This window comes from Bubalus kerabau, chromosome 5 (genome assembly GCF_029407905.1).
Source record: "Bubalus kerabau isolate K-KA32 ecotype Philippines breed swamp buffalo chromosome 5, PCC_UOA_SB_1v2, whole genome shotgun sequence".
NCBI classification, from domain to species: Eukaryota; Metazoa; Chordata; class Mammalia; order Artiodactyla; family Bovidae; genus Bubalus; species Bubalus kerabau.
The window spans coordinates 93,596,073-93,616,191 of record NC_073628.1 but is presented as its reverse complement, the minus strand read 5'-3'; the positions used below and the strand labels follow the sequence as shown (position 1 = coordinate 93,616,191).

Below are 20,119 nucleotides of genomic sequence, written 5' to 3'. Positions count from 1 at the left end.
ACAGGGTTCAGGGCATGCTAGCCCAAAATATGGCACGTAGGCATATTGAATGGGCTTCCCTGGTGGCTCAGGTGGTAAAGAATCCACCTGCAATGCTGGAGACCTGAGTTCAGTCTCTGGGTTAGGAAGATCCCCTGGAGAAAGGCATGGCAACCCACTCCGGTTTTCTTGCCTGGAGAATCCCCATGGACAGAGGAGCCTGGCGGGCTACATTCCATGGGGTTGCAAAGAGTCGGACACGACTGAGCGACTAAGCATATTGAACATCTTAAGCTGAAAGAGTTTGAGACAACAGTAGGAGCAGAAAAGTCACTATGACACTCACCAGTCTCCATGTGAAAGGCACCCTCCCTGTACCAGAAGGAACGAAGACATTCTTATCACCAGAAATACGAAATTTGGGGCTGAGAAATCTTTACAAACAAACCATGTCAAACTAACCCTTGCCTTCCCAGTTACATTTTCACCATTTATTACCCCAGCCCAAACCCCCCTGCCTTGTCAAGTCTTCACAAATGTATTGTTTCTTTGTCTAAAAGGTATGAAAGCATCTTGCTCTGGTCACTTCTTTGGATTTTCATTCTTCATTCTTTTGCTCTTTCTCCATCTTTCAGACTTATTGTTTGGAATCACAGAAGCAAATCAACTTCATTATTTATATCATGTTTCATTTTCAATAAGGAAATTTCTTAGTTTGTCTTTACATCTTATACATTCATACTGAGTCTTAAATGATTTTTAGCTGCTTTCAGAAACCAAATTTCCTCTCAAAAGATGATTCAGGCTAGGAATTCCCTGGTGGTGTAGTGGTTAGGACTCATTGCTTTCACCGACAGGGCAGGGTTTGATCTCTAGTCAGGGAACTAAGATCCCACAAGTTGTGCACTACAACCAAAACAAAATAATCTCCCCTCCTCCCTCACACACACACAAAAAGATTTAGGCTTTAGTACAGTTCAGGCTGTAATTCAACATGTTCCTTCCGAACCACTGATGGAGAGACTGGGCGCCCTCTGCTGATTGGCCCCAGAAAACTGTACTGTAGTTGACTGGTTTTCTGTCTTTCAAGTTAGTGGTGTTCTTAAAGGTTATTGGGAGTGATTTATTTCTCCCACATGACTCTAAAGAGCTGACTTTTCCTGTCTTCCTTCTTGATTACTCCTCTTTTCTGCTTTTGTCTGCTGCCAGTGAACCATTACATCTGGTTATTTGCCAACTGTTCACTTGCCAGGTACCTGAAAGTTAACTGAAGGTGGCTGAGGGAGGCCGGATTGCCTGGGATGGGTAAAGTGAGGTCAACTGAGTGCAGTGGATTGTGTGAGTGTGAATATAGTTCCATTTCTGTCCTACAGAGTGAATGGTAGGTGCTCTGATTACTACCTGCCTGGAGACTCAGTGTTGACTTGAAGAGCTAGCATGAGCTCAACGTGGAGAGGGTGTTAGAACTTATATGCATAAGGGTAGTCCAAGAAAAGGTTTTGGGGCTTATTTCCTCTTATGTTGTTATATGTATGTACTGTTATTAAACTAGAAAATGCAATCTCTGAAGCTTAGTCCTTTTAAAAAAGAGACTTCCCCTACACTTGAAAATTTTCTTTTGGGGGAGATAAATCTTCAGAAATTGTATAACAGAAGTACCTTATTGTAATGCTGAGCTTTGAGCACATTTTATTGTTGAACAAGAGACTTTTTTTGCAGCTGGCTTATTTTTTCCTTGAAAGAATTTAGGAAATGTGGTTTGCCTCCTAATGCTTTTTTAATATTGTCAATTTCATTTAAATTACACTTTTATGTTTAAAAATATGAATTATATGATAAGTGATAAAGATTAAAATTACTTTAATAATATTTCTAAATGTTATGGGACTATGAATCACCGTTGGGACCTGTGTTTCATTGTCAATCGAGGAGGTGGATGGACCCCTAGCTGCTGCTCTGAGGGTCATCTTAGGTCTTTACAATTTCTCCTGTCCTTTCACTGACCCTACCCAGGACTGTACTGTGCAGCAGATCACTTCTCCATTGTCGAGGGCTTTATAGTTAATAGATATTGTTTAAGAATCATTAGGACCAGGTGGCCTCTATGCTCTGACAGTCTCCAAACAATGAGGAAAACCTTCCTTGACGTACTCTGGTACTCATGAGACTAGTTAACTTGTTCAAAAATCTTAGGAATGCATGACCTGTTTCCAAGGACATATGCTCATAGCCTAGGTAAACTGTAAAATTGTTCCAAGACCCCTTGGTGGTATGGAGTGCGGCTGTGAACGCTTCAGGATCATTGTCTGCTTGATCCAGATCCTACCCGGTGAGTAAGCTGCCTTGTAATATGTGATCCAGTGAGTACCCAGAGCTGTCCACCTCATTTTTCAGTCTCAGGATACCTTCTCGGTTTGGTGGGCACTTTTTGTTCCTTCCATCCTCCAACAACACTGCTCCTATTGGTCAGTTTTAGTTGGTTTTGAAGATCTGGAATTAGGTGCTTCTTTGACCAGGGCTTGTTGTCAGTAAAACCCTATAGACACAATCAACAAGTTATGTCAGGAGGTCCACTCCTAATGATGGAGAGTAATTCTTCCTTTGGTATTACTGGCTTGCTGCATCCTGGAAGGTCTGTCTGAAAAGCATGTGAGTGGTGCCACGGCGATGGCAGCAATGGTGGTAGCAATAGACTCAGGTCTTGGGGGGAGAGGGGAACACAGGGACACAAGAGTGATCCTAGTTGGAAGGTCCTACCAGGTGATCCACCGACAGCAGAGGCCATACTCTCTGATTAGGCAACAGGGAATACAGCCAGGCTGTAGTTTTCAAATCCTTTAATTCAGAGAATTAAAAATGTCCTCAAACTCTTCAGCTGTTAATAGTTAATTTATTATGTAAGTAACACCCTATATTGTCTCACTTCATGTTTACTTTCGAGGTAGGTGATATTCTTGTCGCCTCATTTTCCAGATGAGGACACTTGAGGCTCACAGAGGCTAAGTAACTTGATCAAAGCTTCACAGTTAATGGCAGAGCTGGGATTATAATCCAGGTTGAATTCTAGAGTTAGCGCTTTCCATCAGTACCCCTGGCTCCCAGTTGCTGATCAGTTGTATACATTCTGACTGCCACATGGATTGTCTTATAAAATTAGATGTTGGTGGACGGTCCTTGTTCATTTGCAGAGCTGAAGTAGTCTGAAGTAATTTATCAAGTTGGCAGAAGAAAAGAATGTGGGTGGAAGAGAGACAAGGAATGTCAGCCAGTGAAGCCACTGTTTAGTCATCAAATATTTATTTTGCAGTATTTTTATCAGGCAGTGTTTTAGCTGAACAAGATGATGGTTCCTCTCAAAAAACCCACCATTTATTTGGAGATGGACACAAAAAGAAAATTACATTAATGTTATAGTAAGAACAGAACAATGATGTAGTATGGGAGATGGCAGTCATGAAAAGTGAAAGAAAGTGAAAGTGTTAGTTACTCAGTCATGTGCAACTCTTCTGCAACCCCATGATCTGTAGCCCACCAGGTTCCTCTGTCCATGGAATTCTCCAGGCAAGTATACCGGAGTGAGTTGCCATGCCCTTCTCCTGGGAATCTTCCCAATCCAGGAATTGAACCTGGATCTCCTGCATTGTGAGCAGATTCTTCACCATCTGAGCCACCAGGGAAGCCCAGTCATTATGTAGTGGCAATCAGCTCTGCTCTGGGGACTCAGAGAAGGCTTCACAAAGGGAGATAATCAAGCTTGCCCTAGAAAGACAGGTGTGAATTTAAGTAGCTGGAGAAGGCAACAGCTTATGCCAAAGTGAGGAGGTATGAGTGCTAGATGGTAGGATTTTGAAGAGGAGGGGTAGCTACAGCCCAGGATTCTGGTGACCTGGGCAAATGGACTCAGATCAGGAAGAGTCTTCTCTTCAGGGCTAAGGAATTTATTATCTCTAATCCAGGGAGACACTTTGAAGGATTTTTAAACTGGAAAGCAACATGTCTGCTCTGGATCCTTTCTGGTTGTCCTTCCACATACACTCTCCATCACCTTTGCTCTGCCCGGTGGCCTAGGAGGCTGACCTCCACAGGAAACATCAGTTGGTGTATCGTATCCTAGGATTGCCATAGCAAAGTGGGTGGCTTATTCTTTCACAGTTCTGGAGGCTAGGATTCTGGAAATGTTGTTGGCAGGGCTTTTTTTCCTCTGTGGATTTTGAGAGAGAATCTGTTCTGTGTCTCTTTGAGTGTTTGCTTGCTTGGTGATCCTTAGTTTGTAGATGCATCATTCCAACTTCTGCCTGTCTTCACATGGTATTCTCTACTGTGACTGTGTCTCTGTGTCTTATCCTCTCTCTCTCTATAAAAAATTTATTTGGCTGCACTGAGTCTTAGTTGCAGTATGTGAGATCTTCAGTTGAGGCATATGGAATCTAATTCCCTGACCAGGGATCGAACCTGGGCCCCCTGCATTGGGAGCCTGGAGTCTTAGTCACCACACTGCCAGGAAGTAGCTTTATCCTCTTTTTATAAGGATCCTCTTTTTATATTGAATCTAGCTCACCCTATTTCAGTATGATCTCAACTTATGTACATTTGTAAAGATCTTATTTCCAACTTATGTACATTTGCAATGGCAACCCACTCCAGTATTCTTGCCTGGAAAATCCCATGGATGGAGGAACCTGGTAGGCTACAGTCCATGGGGTTGCAAAGAGTCGGACATGACTGAGCAACTTCACTTTCTTCCTTTTACTTTCTATTTCAAGTAAGTTACCTCTGGCACCATTCACAGGTACCAGAGGTTAGAACTTGACTATATTTTGGGGGAAATGAATGCAATTAAATCCACAATAGTCAGTAACCTTGGCCTTCTGAATTTTGGTTGGGTTAGGCCACTGAGAAGCATGGGCAGAAGATCAGAGGGAGGGAAGAACATAAGAGCAGGCAGTGAATTTCCCTAGCTCTGTACTTTTGGGGTCACCATGGACTGCCTTCAGTGGTGAGCTGGGGATCACAGCTCTTAAGAGGTGGTCCTCTCCACATAATCTCACTCTCTTATTCATATTTGTTCTCCCTTTGCCTCGTTAGAAAAACTATGGATGGTAAAAGCATCTCATGGTTACTAGTCTGGGAGTATTTCATTCTACTTATGATTTCCCAAACTCTGCTCAAACCATTGGACATAATCTTTATATTAAAGTTTCCACAAATTACCTAATTTGAGTTCTGTCTTGTCTCTACCAAGATCTTGATGGAAACAATGACAGTATTTTTTATTTTAGAACAACTGCTTAAGCAAAGGAGGCAAGAAAGGAGGTGCTGAGACTTGAGAGGAAGATAGAACAATAAATCAGGTAAGAGATGATTAGACCTAAACTTGGATGATAAGAGCTATGATGGAGAGGAGAGGGGAAAAACACAAGATACTTGGGAACAGAATTAATATGACTGGGGACAATCCTCATAACCCATCAGGTTTATCCTCACCAAATACTTATTAATTAAGGGGATAACCTGTCCTGTAGTTTTTCTGGCACCAATTTCAAAAAAATTGAAGATTTGTAGATCAGTAGAAGGGAAGCAAGCAGTAGAGGTGCCCCCCAGGCTTTCAAATAATGTTTGAAGGCAGGTTTGAAGGAACCAGGAGTGGTTCGAGTTTTTAAGGGTTTCAGTGTCCTGTCCCACTGGGTCAAGATGGCATTTCGGGCTCCATCCCATTTCCCGGGGCCCATTAGGCGATACTGGTAAGGAGTACATGGTCCAAAGAAAACTTCCCATGCTAGTCTGGGATCCTTGATGAACAGGAGTGGGATGTTGGGCTTTACGCCTATGAAGGAAGCGAGGTCATCCAGGTAGGAAATGTAGTCAACTTTGTCTACACCGGGATCTTTCATCAAACCCCTGAGAGGGAAGAAGATGGATCACTTGATTTTCAAGTTATGAGTTTCCCCACCTCCCACCATTTTGTTTCTTTCTGTTGGCATCAAACCAAGTTTGGAATGTTTTCCTATGTTGGGGAGAAAAAATAAAAGGAGTTTATTTGCATAGGGTATTTGTGAGTGTAATTAATTTTGTTAAAGGAGATGGCAGAAGAAGAAGATGCGAAGAGGAGCTTTAAACAATGTTTCAGGTTCTTGAATTTGATATGAGGGTAAAATCAGATCAGTCCAGATACCACAGTTATTGAACAAATAAACATGATCAGAAAGCATCACATATATAAACACCTGAATTATTTTTATTGATGCTAATTGTGAGTTGAGAGGATCATACTTGGTATAGCAGAACTGAACATGACACAGATGTGAGTACAGTTGACCCCTGAACAATGAGGGTGTTAAGGGTATCAATCCCCCATATAGTTGAAAATCTAAGTGAAACTTGATTCCCCTCAAACCTAACTACTAATAAATTATTAGTAAACTAAAGGCCATACTGATAGCATAAACAGGTTAACACATATTGTGTATGTTATGTGATCCTATGCTGTATTCTTAAAGTGAGAAAATTAATAAAATCATAAGGAAGAGAAAATTTATTTACAGTACCGTACTATACTCATCAATACCATAAGTTTATGTTGTCTGTTTATAAGATGAATCATCTATCGGTACCTACATCAATATTGTTTTATATGATACAAAACACTGTAGATGTTATTTGTATTCCTAACACTGGACATCAAAAATGAAAAGATAATGTGAAGAAGAAATTCATATTTATTTACAAGTATAATGAATCATACATTGATAATGAAGAAACAGTAGCAATATGATTGTTTCTTGGAAGCCTAGCCTACATAATAATGAATAATCATTATAAAATTTTTATGGTATATGGTATTATAGTCATATTCATAGTACAGTATTGGAAACATTAAAAAAAAACCCACTTACCTGTGATAATGGACTGTTTCTTCAAATATGAAAGAAAGAGGCATATTGTATAGTAATATAATTCTTTGAAAGAAAAGTTAGAAACCAATAAGAAAGCTAACACATTATTAATTTTATATTACTGTACATGTCACTCACCTTATGCCTATGTAAGGGTGGGCTATCCACTTCCTACAAGTCTTACACATGAAGTTCTATATGATAAATACTTAAGCAGTGATGACGATGATGACACAAAAACTTCTCATTCAGTTCTTGCTGTGCAGGTTTTAGATTTTCACATTAAGACACATACACAACAGATATATCTATTAACATTGGGGCATGATGATTATTTACTATTCATTAAGAGGAAGTGGATCACCATAAAGGTCTTTATCCTTGTCGTCTTCGCATTGAGTTGGCTGAGGGGGAGGAAGATAAGGGGTTGATCTTGCTGTCTCAGGGTGGCAGAGGGGAAAGAGGTGAGGAGGTGGAAGGGGAGGCTGCAGAGACAGGCACATGTGGTGTGACTTTACGGAAATACTTGTGTAACTTTATAGCTGCTGCTGCTGCTGGTAAGTCACTTCAGTCGTGTTCGACTCTGTGCGACCCCATAGACGGCAGCCCACCAGGCTCCCCCATCCCTGGGATTCTCCAGGCAAGCACACTGGAGTGGGTTGCCATTTCCTTCTCCAACACATGAAAGTGAAAAGTGAAAGTGAAGTCGCTCAGTCGTGTCTGACTCTTAGCGGCCCCATGGACTGCAGCCCACCAGGCTCCTCCGTCCATGGGATTTTCCAGGCAAGAGTACTGGAGTGGGGTGCCATTGCCTTCTCCAACTTTATGGCAATACACTGTAATTTCTGTCTGACTTTTTTGCTTTTTCACTTTTCTTAAAAATGTTTCTATATGATACCAATTTTTCTTCCATCATTTGCTGTAGTTTCATTGCCTGTATCATAGAAGGGTCTATGCTGTAAAAGAAGTCAAAATCAGTCTTAAATAACTGGAATCCTTTTGCCAGATTGTCTGATGTCAATTTGCTTTCTAGCACTGCTTCTCCTATGTCTTCTTCCTCAGCCTCTTGCCCTGGTTTGGAAGCACTCATCCCCCTATCAAATTGTCTTCTGTTAATTCCTCTGGTGGGGGGTCTATTAGCTCTCAAATTTCTCTAAAATCCTTATCTTGAACTCCGGAATTGGTGATGGACAGGGAGGCGTGGCGTGCTGCAATTCATGGGGTTGCAAAGAGTCGGACACGACTGAGTGACTGAACTGAACTGAACTGAACTGAACTGAAACCCTTCACTCCCACCTTCCCCCCGCCCCCACCCCATATCTACAATCTGTTTCATGATTTCCTTGACTGGCTTTGTTGTAAACCCTGCAAAGTCACACACAACATCTGGACGTAGTTTTCTCCAGCAGGAATTTATTGTTTCAGGTTTGGTGGCTTTTATAGCTTTTTCTATAACAACGATGGCATCTTCAAAGGTGTAATCCTTCCAGGCTTTCATGATATTTTCTCTATTGGGATTCTCTTCCATAGCACTGAAATCATTTCCATAGAGCACTTCAGATGCTTTGTGTTCTGGGTGGCCAGGGGATTATCCAATATCAAAAGAACTTTTAAAGACAGTCACTTATTGGCAAGGTACTTTCTGATTTTAGGGACAGAGCAGTGAAGGAACTAATCCAGAAAAAGGGTTGTCCTTGTCCACGCCTTCTTGTTGTACAATGAAAATACGGGTAGCTGGTATTTATCTTTTCCCTTCAAGGCTGGGGGGTTAGCAGTTTTACAGTTAAGGGCAGTCCTGACTGTGAACCCATCCCCTAGAGAAAGTAATGGCAACCTACTCCAGTATTCTTGTCTGGAGAATTCCATGGATAGAGGAGCCTGGCAGGCGTGTTCAGACATGACTGAACAACTATCATGACCATAAACCCGACTGCATTTACACATGAATGGAGAGTTAGCCTATGCTTTCCTGCCTTAAATTCTCATGCTCAGTTTTCCTCTTTAATAATAAATGTCCTTTGTGGCATTCTGCTATCTACCATCTCCAGGATAGGGCACTTTTGTCTGCATTAAACACCATTTCAGGCAGATATCCTTTTTCTCCAGTGATTGTGTTAACGGCATCTTGAAACTCTGTCTGCTTCCTCTTGGTCAACAGAAGCTGCTCCTCCTGTTATCTTGACTTTTCTTTAAAGACCCTGCTTTCTAAAATCAAGAAACCATCCTTCTCTATCATTAAACACTTCTGCACGTTTCTTTTGCTTTCAGTTGTCATATAATGACTTCACTATTTTTCAAATCTATAAAAGTCTATAAGTATGCCTTTCTTATAGTAATCCTGCACACACATAAAAGCTGCATTTTCAACACAAGATGAAAAAGTATTTCACAAAAAGTGCAAGGTTTTCATGCCTGCTGGCACAGGTACAGTGATGGCTTCACAAATTTTCTTTTTTATAATGGTCCTTATGCTGAATTCATTTATTGTGAAATGACAGGCAACTGCAGCTGCAGACCTCAGTCTATGGTACATGTCAAGCAATTCAACTTTTTCTTGTAAATTCGGGACTTTTTTCTGCTTCTTGGGAGCACTTCCAGCATCACTAGTGGCACTCTAATGGGTCCTGTGTTGTGATTCAAGGTTTACATTATTGCACTAATCACAATGGAAAATACATGAGGAATGTGAGAGATCACTTTTTACTGTGATATGAAATTTGCTGGAGAGATGAACTGTTCATGCAGGGATGATTAGTGTCATATGACATATTAAGCAGCTATGTGAAACACCTGAGCTCATCACAATAGCAAAGGAAGGTAGCTATGAAATTACTGCAGTAGTGTACAGTTAATTTTATGCTGTTATGATTTAACACTGCATCTTTACACTGTTTGGGCTTCCCATGTGGCTCAGTGGTAAAGAGTCTGCCTGCCAATGCAGAAAACACGGGTTTGACCCCTGGGTTGAGAAGATCCTCTAGAAGAGGAAATGACAACCCACTCCAGTATTCTTGCTGGGATAATCCCATGGACAGAGGAGCCTGGAGGGATGCAGTCTATAGGGTCACAAAGAGTCCGACACGACTGAGTGACTGAGCACACATGCATGCTTTACACTTGTTTATATTTCTCTTGCTTGTGAATGGCCCAACGTATGATCTGTGTTTATGTGTGCAAGTTTTGATACATTTTAAATTTCATAATAGATTTTTGTATATTTGATGGCAGTAAATGATAAAATAGACTAATATCTACCTATATTTTGCACATTCATGACATATCTAACTTCTCTTAATATTTTCAATATTTCTAGGCTTTGTGATTTATCTGCAAATTGTCACAAACCTCTCTCAATTTTTCCAATATATTAAAAAAAATCTGCGTATAAGTGGACCCATGCAGTTCAAACCTGTATCGTTCAAGGGTCAAATGTATAGTGTATAGGAAGTTTCTATCCCTGTCTATTGCTGTTATTAATAAATTTTCATGATGTGCCAATGTCATTCTTTCACTTATTCATTCATTCCTTCAATCAGTCAATCAATCTTAAGTGTCTGTCACATAACAGGCATTATCCTAGGTGTTGGGAGTCCAACAGTGAGTAAAACCAAGTCTTTGCTGTCAAGGAACTTACATTCCAACAGGGCAGAACAGCAGGCTGTGAAAACCCAGCCAGGGACTTTCCTGCTGGTCAGTGGTTAAGAGTCAGTTCTCCCACTATAGGGGGCACGGGTTCTATTCCTGCTCAGGTAACTAAGATCCTGTATGCCACTTGGCATAGTGAAAAACAAAGCAACAACAAAACCCCAGCCAAACTATAGAATATATCAAGTAGTAAGAGGAATTATGAAGACATATAAAGAAGGGTAAAGGGGAAAGACAATGATGAGACTGGGTGGGTTGCTATTTCATGCAGTGTTCTCAGAGAAGGCTTCTCTCTTATGAGGGGATATTTGAACAGAGCGAGCCAACAGGTATGGGGTAGGGGGCAGAACATTCCAGGCAGAGGAGACAGTAAGTGCAAAGGTTCTGAGGCATGCCTGAAGTCCAGGGATCTGGAGTGACTGGAGCAGTTTGGGTAAGGTGGGAGAACAGGAAACAATGAGGGCATAGAGAGCTGTTGCCTGGATGGGTGCAGAGCTGCAGGGAAGTTTTTTGGAGTGAAATGGGAAGCAGAGGGTTTTCAACAGAAGAGCAATGTGGCATTGGTCACTCGTATGTGGAGTCAAGAGTAGACCATAGAAGAGAAGAGGAGGCACAGAGACCAGGTAAGAGGTGACAGCAAGTGTCCTGGTGAGAGACCACAGTGGCCTGTTCTGGGGTGGTTAGCAGCCAGGGTGGTGAGAGGGGTCTGGATTCTGAATTTATCTGAAGGTAAGGGTTAACAGTATTTGCTGAAGATGTGAAAGAAAAAGAGGAGAAAAGGTCACTCCAAGGTTTTTGACTGTTCAACTGGAATAAGTAGCCATCGACCGAGATGGGGAAAGTCTCAGAGTAGCCCATGTGCAGGTGGAAGTTGAGGGTTAGTTTCTAGACATGTTAAATTGGAGTTACCGGGACTTCCCTGGTGGTCCAGTGGTTAAGAATCCGCCTTGCAAAACAGGGGACATGGGTTCAATCCCTGGTCAGGGAACTAAGATACCACAAGTCACAGAGCAACAAAGCCCACGTGCCACAGCGAAAGATCTCATATGATGCAATGAAGATCCTGTGTGCCACAATGAAGACCTGAGGCAGCCAAATACATAAATAAAATGTTTTTAAAAAATTTTGAGATACCTATTACCTATCTGAGTGGAGATACCTAGAGGGAGTTGGTTTAGGATTTGGAGTTCCAAGGAGAGATCTGGGTTAGAGATCCAAGTTTGGGAGCCATGAGTACATGATGTCATTTAAAGCCACAGGCCTGGTGAGGTCACCCACTAGTGTTAACAGAAGTAAGAAGAGGTTTGAGAATTAAGGTTGGGGTTCACCAATGTTTAGGAGTGAGGAAGAGGAGACACTTGTAAATATAGAGAAAGAATAGCCTGAGAAGTAGGAGAACAAAGAGAACAGGGTTTGGGGCCAAGTAAACAAAGGATGGCCATTGTCTAGGGCTAGGTTCTGTGTTCTGCTGAGGCGACCTGATGTCCCCACCAGGCACATCATCTAAAGCCAAAAATCAATTTTTTTTTTTTTTTTGACAGCACTGTGTGGCATGCAGGGATCTCAGTTCCCTAATCAGAGACTGAACTCATGCCCCCTGCAGTGAAAGCATGGAGTCTTAACCACTGGACCACAAATCTAGCTGGTGGAAGAGTTAGCACTAAAAATATATTCTTTTGGCTCATAATGCAATTATTTCTAACCTGCCCCACTGCTTCCCTAGGAATGGCCTTTATATTGAAAAAAAAAAGTTTTGTAATGGAATATAATGGTAAATTTTCCCTGTAGCAGGGTATATTTCATACCTTTCTATGAGCTGCTCCTTCTTCATAGCCTCAGCCATCAATTTTTGAGATGGTGGTATCTTACAGAGTCCTGTGAGAAAAGCCAGAAACAACACCAAAGTCACATGTGGTTCTTCCTTTGAGTTCTCTTCCCCCTCATTTCTGGCCTCCCACTGCTCCGACCTCAGAACATGTGATTGCAAAAACTTAGAATGGGATTGGGGCTTTCCCAAGGTGGTAAAGAATCTGCTTGCAATGCAGGAGCTGCAAGAGATGTGGGTTTGATCCCTGGGTCGGAAGATTCCCTGGAGGAAGGGCATGGCAACCCACTTTGGTATTCTTGCCTGGAGAACTTCATGGACAGAGGAGCCTAGCAGGCTATAGTCCCCGGGGTCGCAAAGAGTTGGACACGACTGAGTGACTTAGCACAGCACACAGTACAGAATGGGAATAGAGTGCAGAGGATAATTTTCTGGAGGTAAAATCCCCCTCTGAACTCACTTAACCTGGGTACTTATGAATCTACACGAGAAAGCTCTGACTTAGCCCTGGAGTGTACTGGGATCATTGTATCCTGTGTAAAGCTGTAAAGACTTCACTTGGTGGTACCTGGTCTCTTGCAGGGTCTCTGGAGAGGCATGCAATCACTACTGTGGTGTGATCTAATCAAGGTTTGTTTCGTCAGCTCTATCATTCTCATAAGCATTTTTGAGCTCATTATAAAATACTTTAAAAACCCAGGTAATATAATTCAAAAAGACATATGTACCCATGTACTCCAACGTTCACTGCAGCACTATTTACAATAGCTAGGACACAGAAGCAAACTAGATATCCATTGACAGATGAATGGATAAAGAAGTTGTGGTACATATATACAATGGAATATGACTCAGCCATGAAAAGGAATGACCTTGCATCAGTTCTAGTGAGGTGCATGTGTGCATGCCAAGTTGCTTCAGTCATGTCTGACTCTTGTGACCCTTGGACTGTAGCCCACCATGCTTCTCTATCCATAGGATTCTCCAGGCAAGAATACTGGAGTGAGTTGCCATGCCTTCCTCCAGGGGATCATCCCAAACCAGGTGGATGAACCTGAAACCTGTTATACAGAGTGAAGTAAGAAAGAGAGAAACAAATATCATATATTAAGTCATATATATGGAATCTAGAAAAATGGTACTGATGAACCTATTTTTGGAGTAGGAATAGGGACACATAGAGAACAGACCTGTGGACACAGCAGGGGAAGAGGGTGGGACAAATCGAGAGAATAGCACTGAAACATATATTACCATATGTAAAATGTAGATTGCTAGTGGGAATTTGCTAGTGGAAACTGGCACTCATCTTGGTGCTCTGTGACAACCTAGAGGGGTGGGATGGGGTTGGGGGGGTGGGAGGGAGGCTCAAGAGGGAGAGAATATATGTATACTTATGGCTGACTCATAGTGTTGTATGGCGGAACCAACACAACATTGTAAAACAATTATTCTCCAATTAAAAAATAATTAACCCCCCCACCAAAACCCAGGTACTTAAGAGTCTTCTGTGTTTTTAATATAATTGGAAAATGCCATAAAAGCACTTTAATTTGCCTTAAATAAACATTTGGATAGTTTAATAAAAGGCCATGGAATTTTTTGTGTAATACAAATAAATGAGATTCCTAATCACTTTCTCCTCCCTTCACTCCACCTCCCCCCAGCACCCCATTAAAATACCATGTCTGTCAATTTAGGAGAACATTTTAAAGTATAGTTGATATACACTACATTTGTGCAGCGTGAGAGAAGTCAGTACTACTTAATACTGTATTATATGGTATTTATAAATTGTTGGTGATTTTTACTCATTAAGGGCAGAATTCTGCTAAAGGACAAATTATTGGCTCAACTGTGATTATTGTTTATATTTTTACAAATGTAATAATACAAACCCAATTCTTTACAATGCTTACAAATCTAAAACTTGCCCTGGAGAGGTGTGATAACAATAGGAAAAGTAAGAATGACAGCTATCAGTTAATGAGCATTTACTCTGTGCCAAGTACTGTGTTAATTGCTTTGTAGACATTATTCATTTTACAAAACCCTTATGAAAGAGGTTTTATTATTCCCATTTTAACAAAGGGGCTGAGATTTAAAGAGGTTCTTGCAAAGCTAGTGAATTGGGATTGGACTGGGGTTGGACTCTGGCAGCCCTGACTCTGTCACCTGTGTTCTGACAGTGATAACTGACAGCCCTTAGTGCCCAGTGTCTACAGTTTTTATGGGCATTTCTTAAAAGTCACTATCTTCTTAGACCCCAACTTTACTCACAGTGTATATTACTCTCAATATCTTTCTTAAGAAGCAATATAAAACTCTACTGCTAGTGATAAATGGAAAGACAGGAGTAAATAGACTAGACTAGATTTGATTCGACTACAGCAGAATAAGACGGGATCCTGAGTACTTCCTCAGCTACTCTGAAAGTGTGATTATTCTGTTGTCCAGATTTATCCTAGCCACAGAGTCAAAGCCTGTTTTTCCACTCACTTTTCCCACTCACGTTAGTGATAGAAGCACAGTCACCATAATATTACATACATACAAAATTAATTCTTCATTAAAATTTTTTTGGATATTTTATAGTACTTTAGCTCACATTTGTTGGATTTTAGATAAATCTCAGGGGACTGATTTCAAGACTCAGTTGTTCACATTGGGCTTTAGGTAGAGTCCAGGTACCTTTGAATATTCTTGTGGCCCATCGCGCTTGGAGCTCTGTGCCGGCTAAGATGGATCCTGTAAGGCTGATGAAGCCGATCATAGCTAATGTTGTCTTCTCTAGGTTTGAGGGAAAGACCAGCTTATATAGGAATATCTTCTTTGTACAAAGGGTTTTGAGAGGCTCTTCAAAAAATGGAAAAGAATATGTGTATCCTGTAGTGAAGATCACAACATCAATGTTTTCTTCCACTGTCCCGTCTTCAAAGACAGCAGAGGTTTCTGTAAACTCCTTCACGCTGGTTTTAATAGTGACCATCCCACAGAGGATACAGGTTGGCAGCTCATCATTCACAATATTTTTTGGTTTTTTCCTTTGACACAGAGGAGAAAATTATTCACTGTAGCTATATTTATGAGACACTCAGCAAATGATTTATTTAGTCAGTTCAAAATAATTATCTGCCAAGTCAAGGGAGTAAATTGACCAATGTCTAATTCAAAGTTGTCTATTCTCAAGTTGTCACTTGACAGCAAGTGTCAATTCTCAAGTTGTCACTTGCTGTTTCTATAACAAGTTTTGTTTTCCTGCTCCCAGTAGAAGGCATGTAGAAATTGACTAAGCCTATTTTTTCCTGTGGGGTTTAAAATTCTCCCTCTCTTGGAATTAATTTCTGGAGCAATGTCAGGATCAAGTATATGACAATCCATTTGATAATCAGTTTTGGATCTCACATCACCCAACCCTCAAAAGATTGACATTTGGCAAAGAGGAAATTGCAAAAAACTTTTTGAATTAAAAAAATTATATCTATTTACTAATGGATTTTCATAGTGAACATATTTTCATTATGAACATTTTCGTATTTTCATTATGAGCATCATTCTACCTAATTGCAGCAGACATGATGTCTATAAAATTTATATATTGAATAATTCATTGTTATTCATTTTTTTCTATAAGTGAAAGCCATCTTACCAAAGAAACAATATTTGGGTCAAGCATTTAATAAAAATCACAACTTTATATGCATTTCCAAGGTTTTCTTTTTCCTTGCCAATGTGTAGGTCTATACAGATGTATATTAATATATATAATTCTAGGAATTCCTTTTGGCAATTCATACCTCTAATCATTCAGCCAGTGTGGACATTTATTAAAGGTCAGTGAGAGCTGGCCATCTGTACTCACCGGTGCTCTCATTTACTTGTGAATGGTAGCCAACCTGAGAACACTCAAGGCCAATTTAATCCTGATTTTCAAACTGGAAATAAGGATGGAAATAAAGTTTCCATCCTTCATTTTCTTCATTTACTAGTCTGCTACCAGACAGAGAATACTCCTAATTCAAGACCTTCTGTGGTACTGATGGACATTGTCTTAAGAAAATAAGCTTAGAAAAGGATAAACAAAGGCAAAGTCACAATTATTGAACATTTTAAGTTCTGAATTAAAGAGAATGAGAAATATTGATTAAATAACTTTACCATTAATTAAAAATATGATTAAATACCCCTTAGTAATATTTAGTCCGTAATTTGCATGGTCAAATCTTTTATTGAGGCGTCTCTCTTGAATCCACTTCAGAATACAGGAGGGCAGAACTTGTGCAATACAATTATGGTGTCTTCTTGTAACCATCATATTAAATGGGTATCCCCCATCTGAAGAGCGGTTGATAACCCAGGTACCAGTTCTAGTACTGAGAAGTACCTAAAAATAAGGCAAGATGGCTAAATACATGTACATCATTTTGTATTATTTTTCTTCAATATATTTCAAATGGTCTTATAACATTCTGGTCTTATAACAGCAGAGGACTAGTGAATTTGTACATAGATCTACAAATGACTGGGCTTCCCTGGTGGCTCAGTTGGTAAAGGATCTGCTGGCAATGCAGGAGACCCAGGTTTGATCCCTAGGTCAGGCAGATACCCTGGAGAAGGGAATGGCAGCCTGCTCCAGTGTTCTTGCCTGGAGAATTCCATGGACAAAAGAGCCTGGTGGTCTACAGTCCATGGGGTTGCAAAGAATAGGACATGACTGAGTGACTAACACTACCTATAAATGACTAGTTATTCCAACTGCCGTCATTGTTTTCATAAATCACTTTGACTAATCTATGTATCAGTTAAATATTCTCATCATGTTTAAAGAATAGTAGATACATGCTGTTTATCTGGCAATTTTTTACATAAATAATATGGAATTTAAAGTGAGTTTTGAGATGGTAATATTAGCTGAATTAAATAAAAATCTACTATTTCCACATCTAATCATTGTCCTATAACTTATGATAAAGTGGAATAGATTTCTAATTGGTGAACCTATGCTTGGGATTTCTAAAATCATTATGTATACATCTTGGGCAAAGTAAGAGGTGCTTTTACCTCAAAACAAAGTATAAATCTGACTCCTAGTTGAAGAGATGTTCAGAAAACAAACTTCCCTTTCTCTTTGTATGTGGGAGTTTTTCCAGAATTACTGAGAGTATGTAAAAGAAAGATAGTTGATGTGGGAGGAGAAATTTGCCCCTTTGACCTTGTTCCAGGAGCTCCTTTGAAAAATGCCTAGTGGTTTGGCATCCATACAGTTCTCCTCGACCCTTCTTGGAGATGGTTCAGTTCTGTAAAGCATGCATCACGAAAGGCTTTATGGATTTTTCAGGATTTTCTTTTCCCATTTACTCTGTTTCCACATAATTTAGCAAATGTGGAATTCAGCAATTCCACATAATTTCCACATATTTTGGCCAGTGTGTTTTATACCCTTGAATACCACCTTGTGGACACCAGAAGTGATGCTAGGGGTGGGAGTGCAGATTCAGAGATGGTGTACCTGAGCTGCGGTTCGACTGAGCTCCACTGCAATGTCTCCTCCAGTGTTTCCAAGACCGATCACTAAGACGCGTTTGTCCTGAAAGCCTGCTGGGATCTTGTACTCTTGGCTGTGTAGGATCTGGCCTTTAAACTTATGGATTCCTGAGGGGAAGGAGGGATCAGAAATATCTAGAGTTATAACTCCTTTAATTGGCAAGCATAGGATCTTTGGGAAAAGGGACGTCTCAGAAACATGGCAGCCCTTTGTTTCTGCTGCCAGTTGCAGGAAGTAGAATCAGTATACCATCTGCTAGCCCACTGGATACTGTAAGCCCAGATATTGGTATAGTACAACATGTCTTGTTAAAAACATAGGAGAACTTAAATATTTCTGTGTGTTCCATTTGAAAGCAATTACTTAGGGAAATCAAGCTTACTGTAGACCATAATAAAAAACATCTCATGCATGACCCTGAACATCCTAGACAAGAAGCATTGGGTTGGCCAAGTTCATTTGGGTTTTTCTGTATGATTGTATGGAAAAACCCAAACAAACTTACTGGACAACCCAATAAATTGTTGATGCTTTATTTTACCCATCAGTATATTCTGTCAGAATGTGATTTATGAATATATTAATAACATATTTACAGATTGAATTAAAACTCCTTTTTTGCAAAAATATATTTTGTAGCATGTTTTCATGTAAATAATTATTATTGTTATTTAGGCTTGTTACTTAGCGCTTATTTTACTTTGTGTTTTATCACATACTTATTGAGCTTTCTGGGTGGCTCAGTGGTAAAGAATCCGCCTTCCAGCTTGGGTGCAGTCCTTGGGTTGGAAAGATCCCTGGAGTAGGAAATGGCAACCCACTCCAGTATTCTTGCCTGGGAAATCTCATGGAAAGAGGAGCTGGTGTGCTACAGTTCCCGGCGTTGCAAAGAGTTGGACACAACTGAGCATGCATGCATACACTTACTGTTTTATTATAATGTATGCTTATTTATCGGAGAAGGCAATGGCACCCCACTCCAGTACTTTTGCCTAGAAAATCCCATGGATGGAGAAGCCTGGTAGGCTGCAGCCCATGGGGTCGCGAAGAGTCGGACACAACTGAGCGACTTCACTTTCACTTTTCAATTTCATGCATTGGAGAAGGAAATGGCAACCCACTCCGGTGTTCTTGCCTGGAGAATCACAGGGACAGGGAAGCCTGGTGGGCTGCCGTCTATGGGGTTGCACACAGTCGGACACGACTGAAGCGACTTAGCAGCAGCAGCAGCATGCTTATTTATTCTTTGTTCTTTTGTTATTTATATTTGTATTTCTCACTGATCTTTCAAGCTCCAAACACTGTCAATAGAAGTATCACTGTTATGATATTTATATACTGTATATGAAAAGGGCTACCAAATATTTCTTCTCTTGATCTTTTTTTTTGGTAGTTATTTTATTGGCATCTATAACAGACATGAATTGTGGGTTCGTAGAAAACTAAGAATTGTAGTAACAGTGGAAGCAGAGCTATTTACAGTGGTGGCTGTCACTGGCAAAGTCCATTAACAATTCCCAAGAAATACAAGTAGAATCTGAGTAATAAAGTCTAACCTTTTTCTTTTCCTTTGTACTTAGTCTAGTTTCACTTGATTATAGGATATCCTGTGCAGAGGCCTTGTACCCAGCATTTCAGACTAGAGTTCCTAGTGTGAAAAGGCTGTGCCTCATCCTTTAGCTCAACAGAACATGTGCAGAAGTGCTGTGCAGGATGCCTCAATTCGAGATGGTGGCAGGGTACCATGGGCAGAGATGCTGCACCTGGCACTATGATCTGGAGGCATGGGCAGCATGGCTGTGCCTGACCTTAAAAACTCCACACTCTTTCCTACTGATGAGGTACCTATAAAGCAGCCCCAGAGCTGGCCTATTGGGGAAAGATGTTCTTGAGAGCACAGTCTCACACATCTCCATTCTCTGATGAGAATAAAACTTACTTTTGCTTTTGATCTAACTTGGTCTCGTTCTTATTGGCTTGAATGATTTGGGGCAGGAATATTGTTGGGGACTGACTCAAAAGGGTCAGTCTAACCCCCAGTTAGATTGGAGTCCATGCCATTTTGACACCTCCCATTTTAGTCTTTTAAGGAATCCATTAACAGTTGGGTGCTGGTTCCAAATTTCCTGAACTGGAAGTCTTAGTAGTAGTTGTAGTCTTTTTATGTCAAATCATGTGGAATTTGTGTGCCAACAAATCACTTCAACTGCTCCCCTTGATAGTTTGAAACAA

At 40.5% G+C, this 20,119-nt stretch overlaps 1 protein-coding gene across 1 annotated transcript in view; it reads right to left on the bottom strand.

The window, feature by feature from the left end:
* Positions 1–4,783: 4,783 nt before the first annotated feature.
* Positions 4,784–20,119, bottom strand: part of FMO4 (flavin containing dimethylaniline monoxygenase 4) — a 39,173-nt gene continuing 23,837 nt past the window's right edge. The window contains exons 5-9 of the mRNA XM_055582228.1: positions 17,852–17,994; positions 16,527–16,726; positions 15,034–15,386; positions 12,323–12,392; positions 4,784–5,877 (exon numbers count right to left, since the gene is read on the bottom strand). Of these exons, the coding sequence (XP_055438203.1) occupies positions 5,478–5,877; positions 12,323–12,392; positions 15,034–15,386; positions 16,527–16,726; positions 17,852–17,994 (1,166 nt within the window). The 3' untranslated portion in view covers positions 4,784–5,477. The remainder of the gene's footprint in view (positions 5,878–12,322; positions 12,393–15,033; positions 15,387–16,526; positions 16,727–17,851; positions 17,995–20,119) is intronic.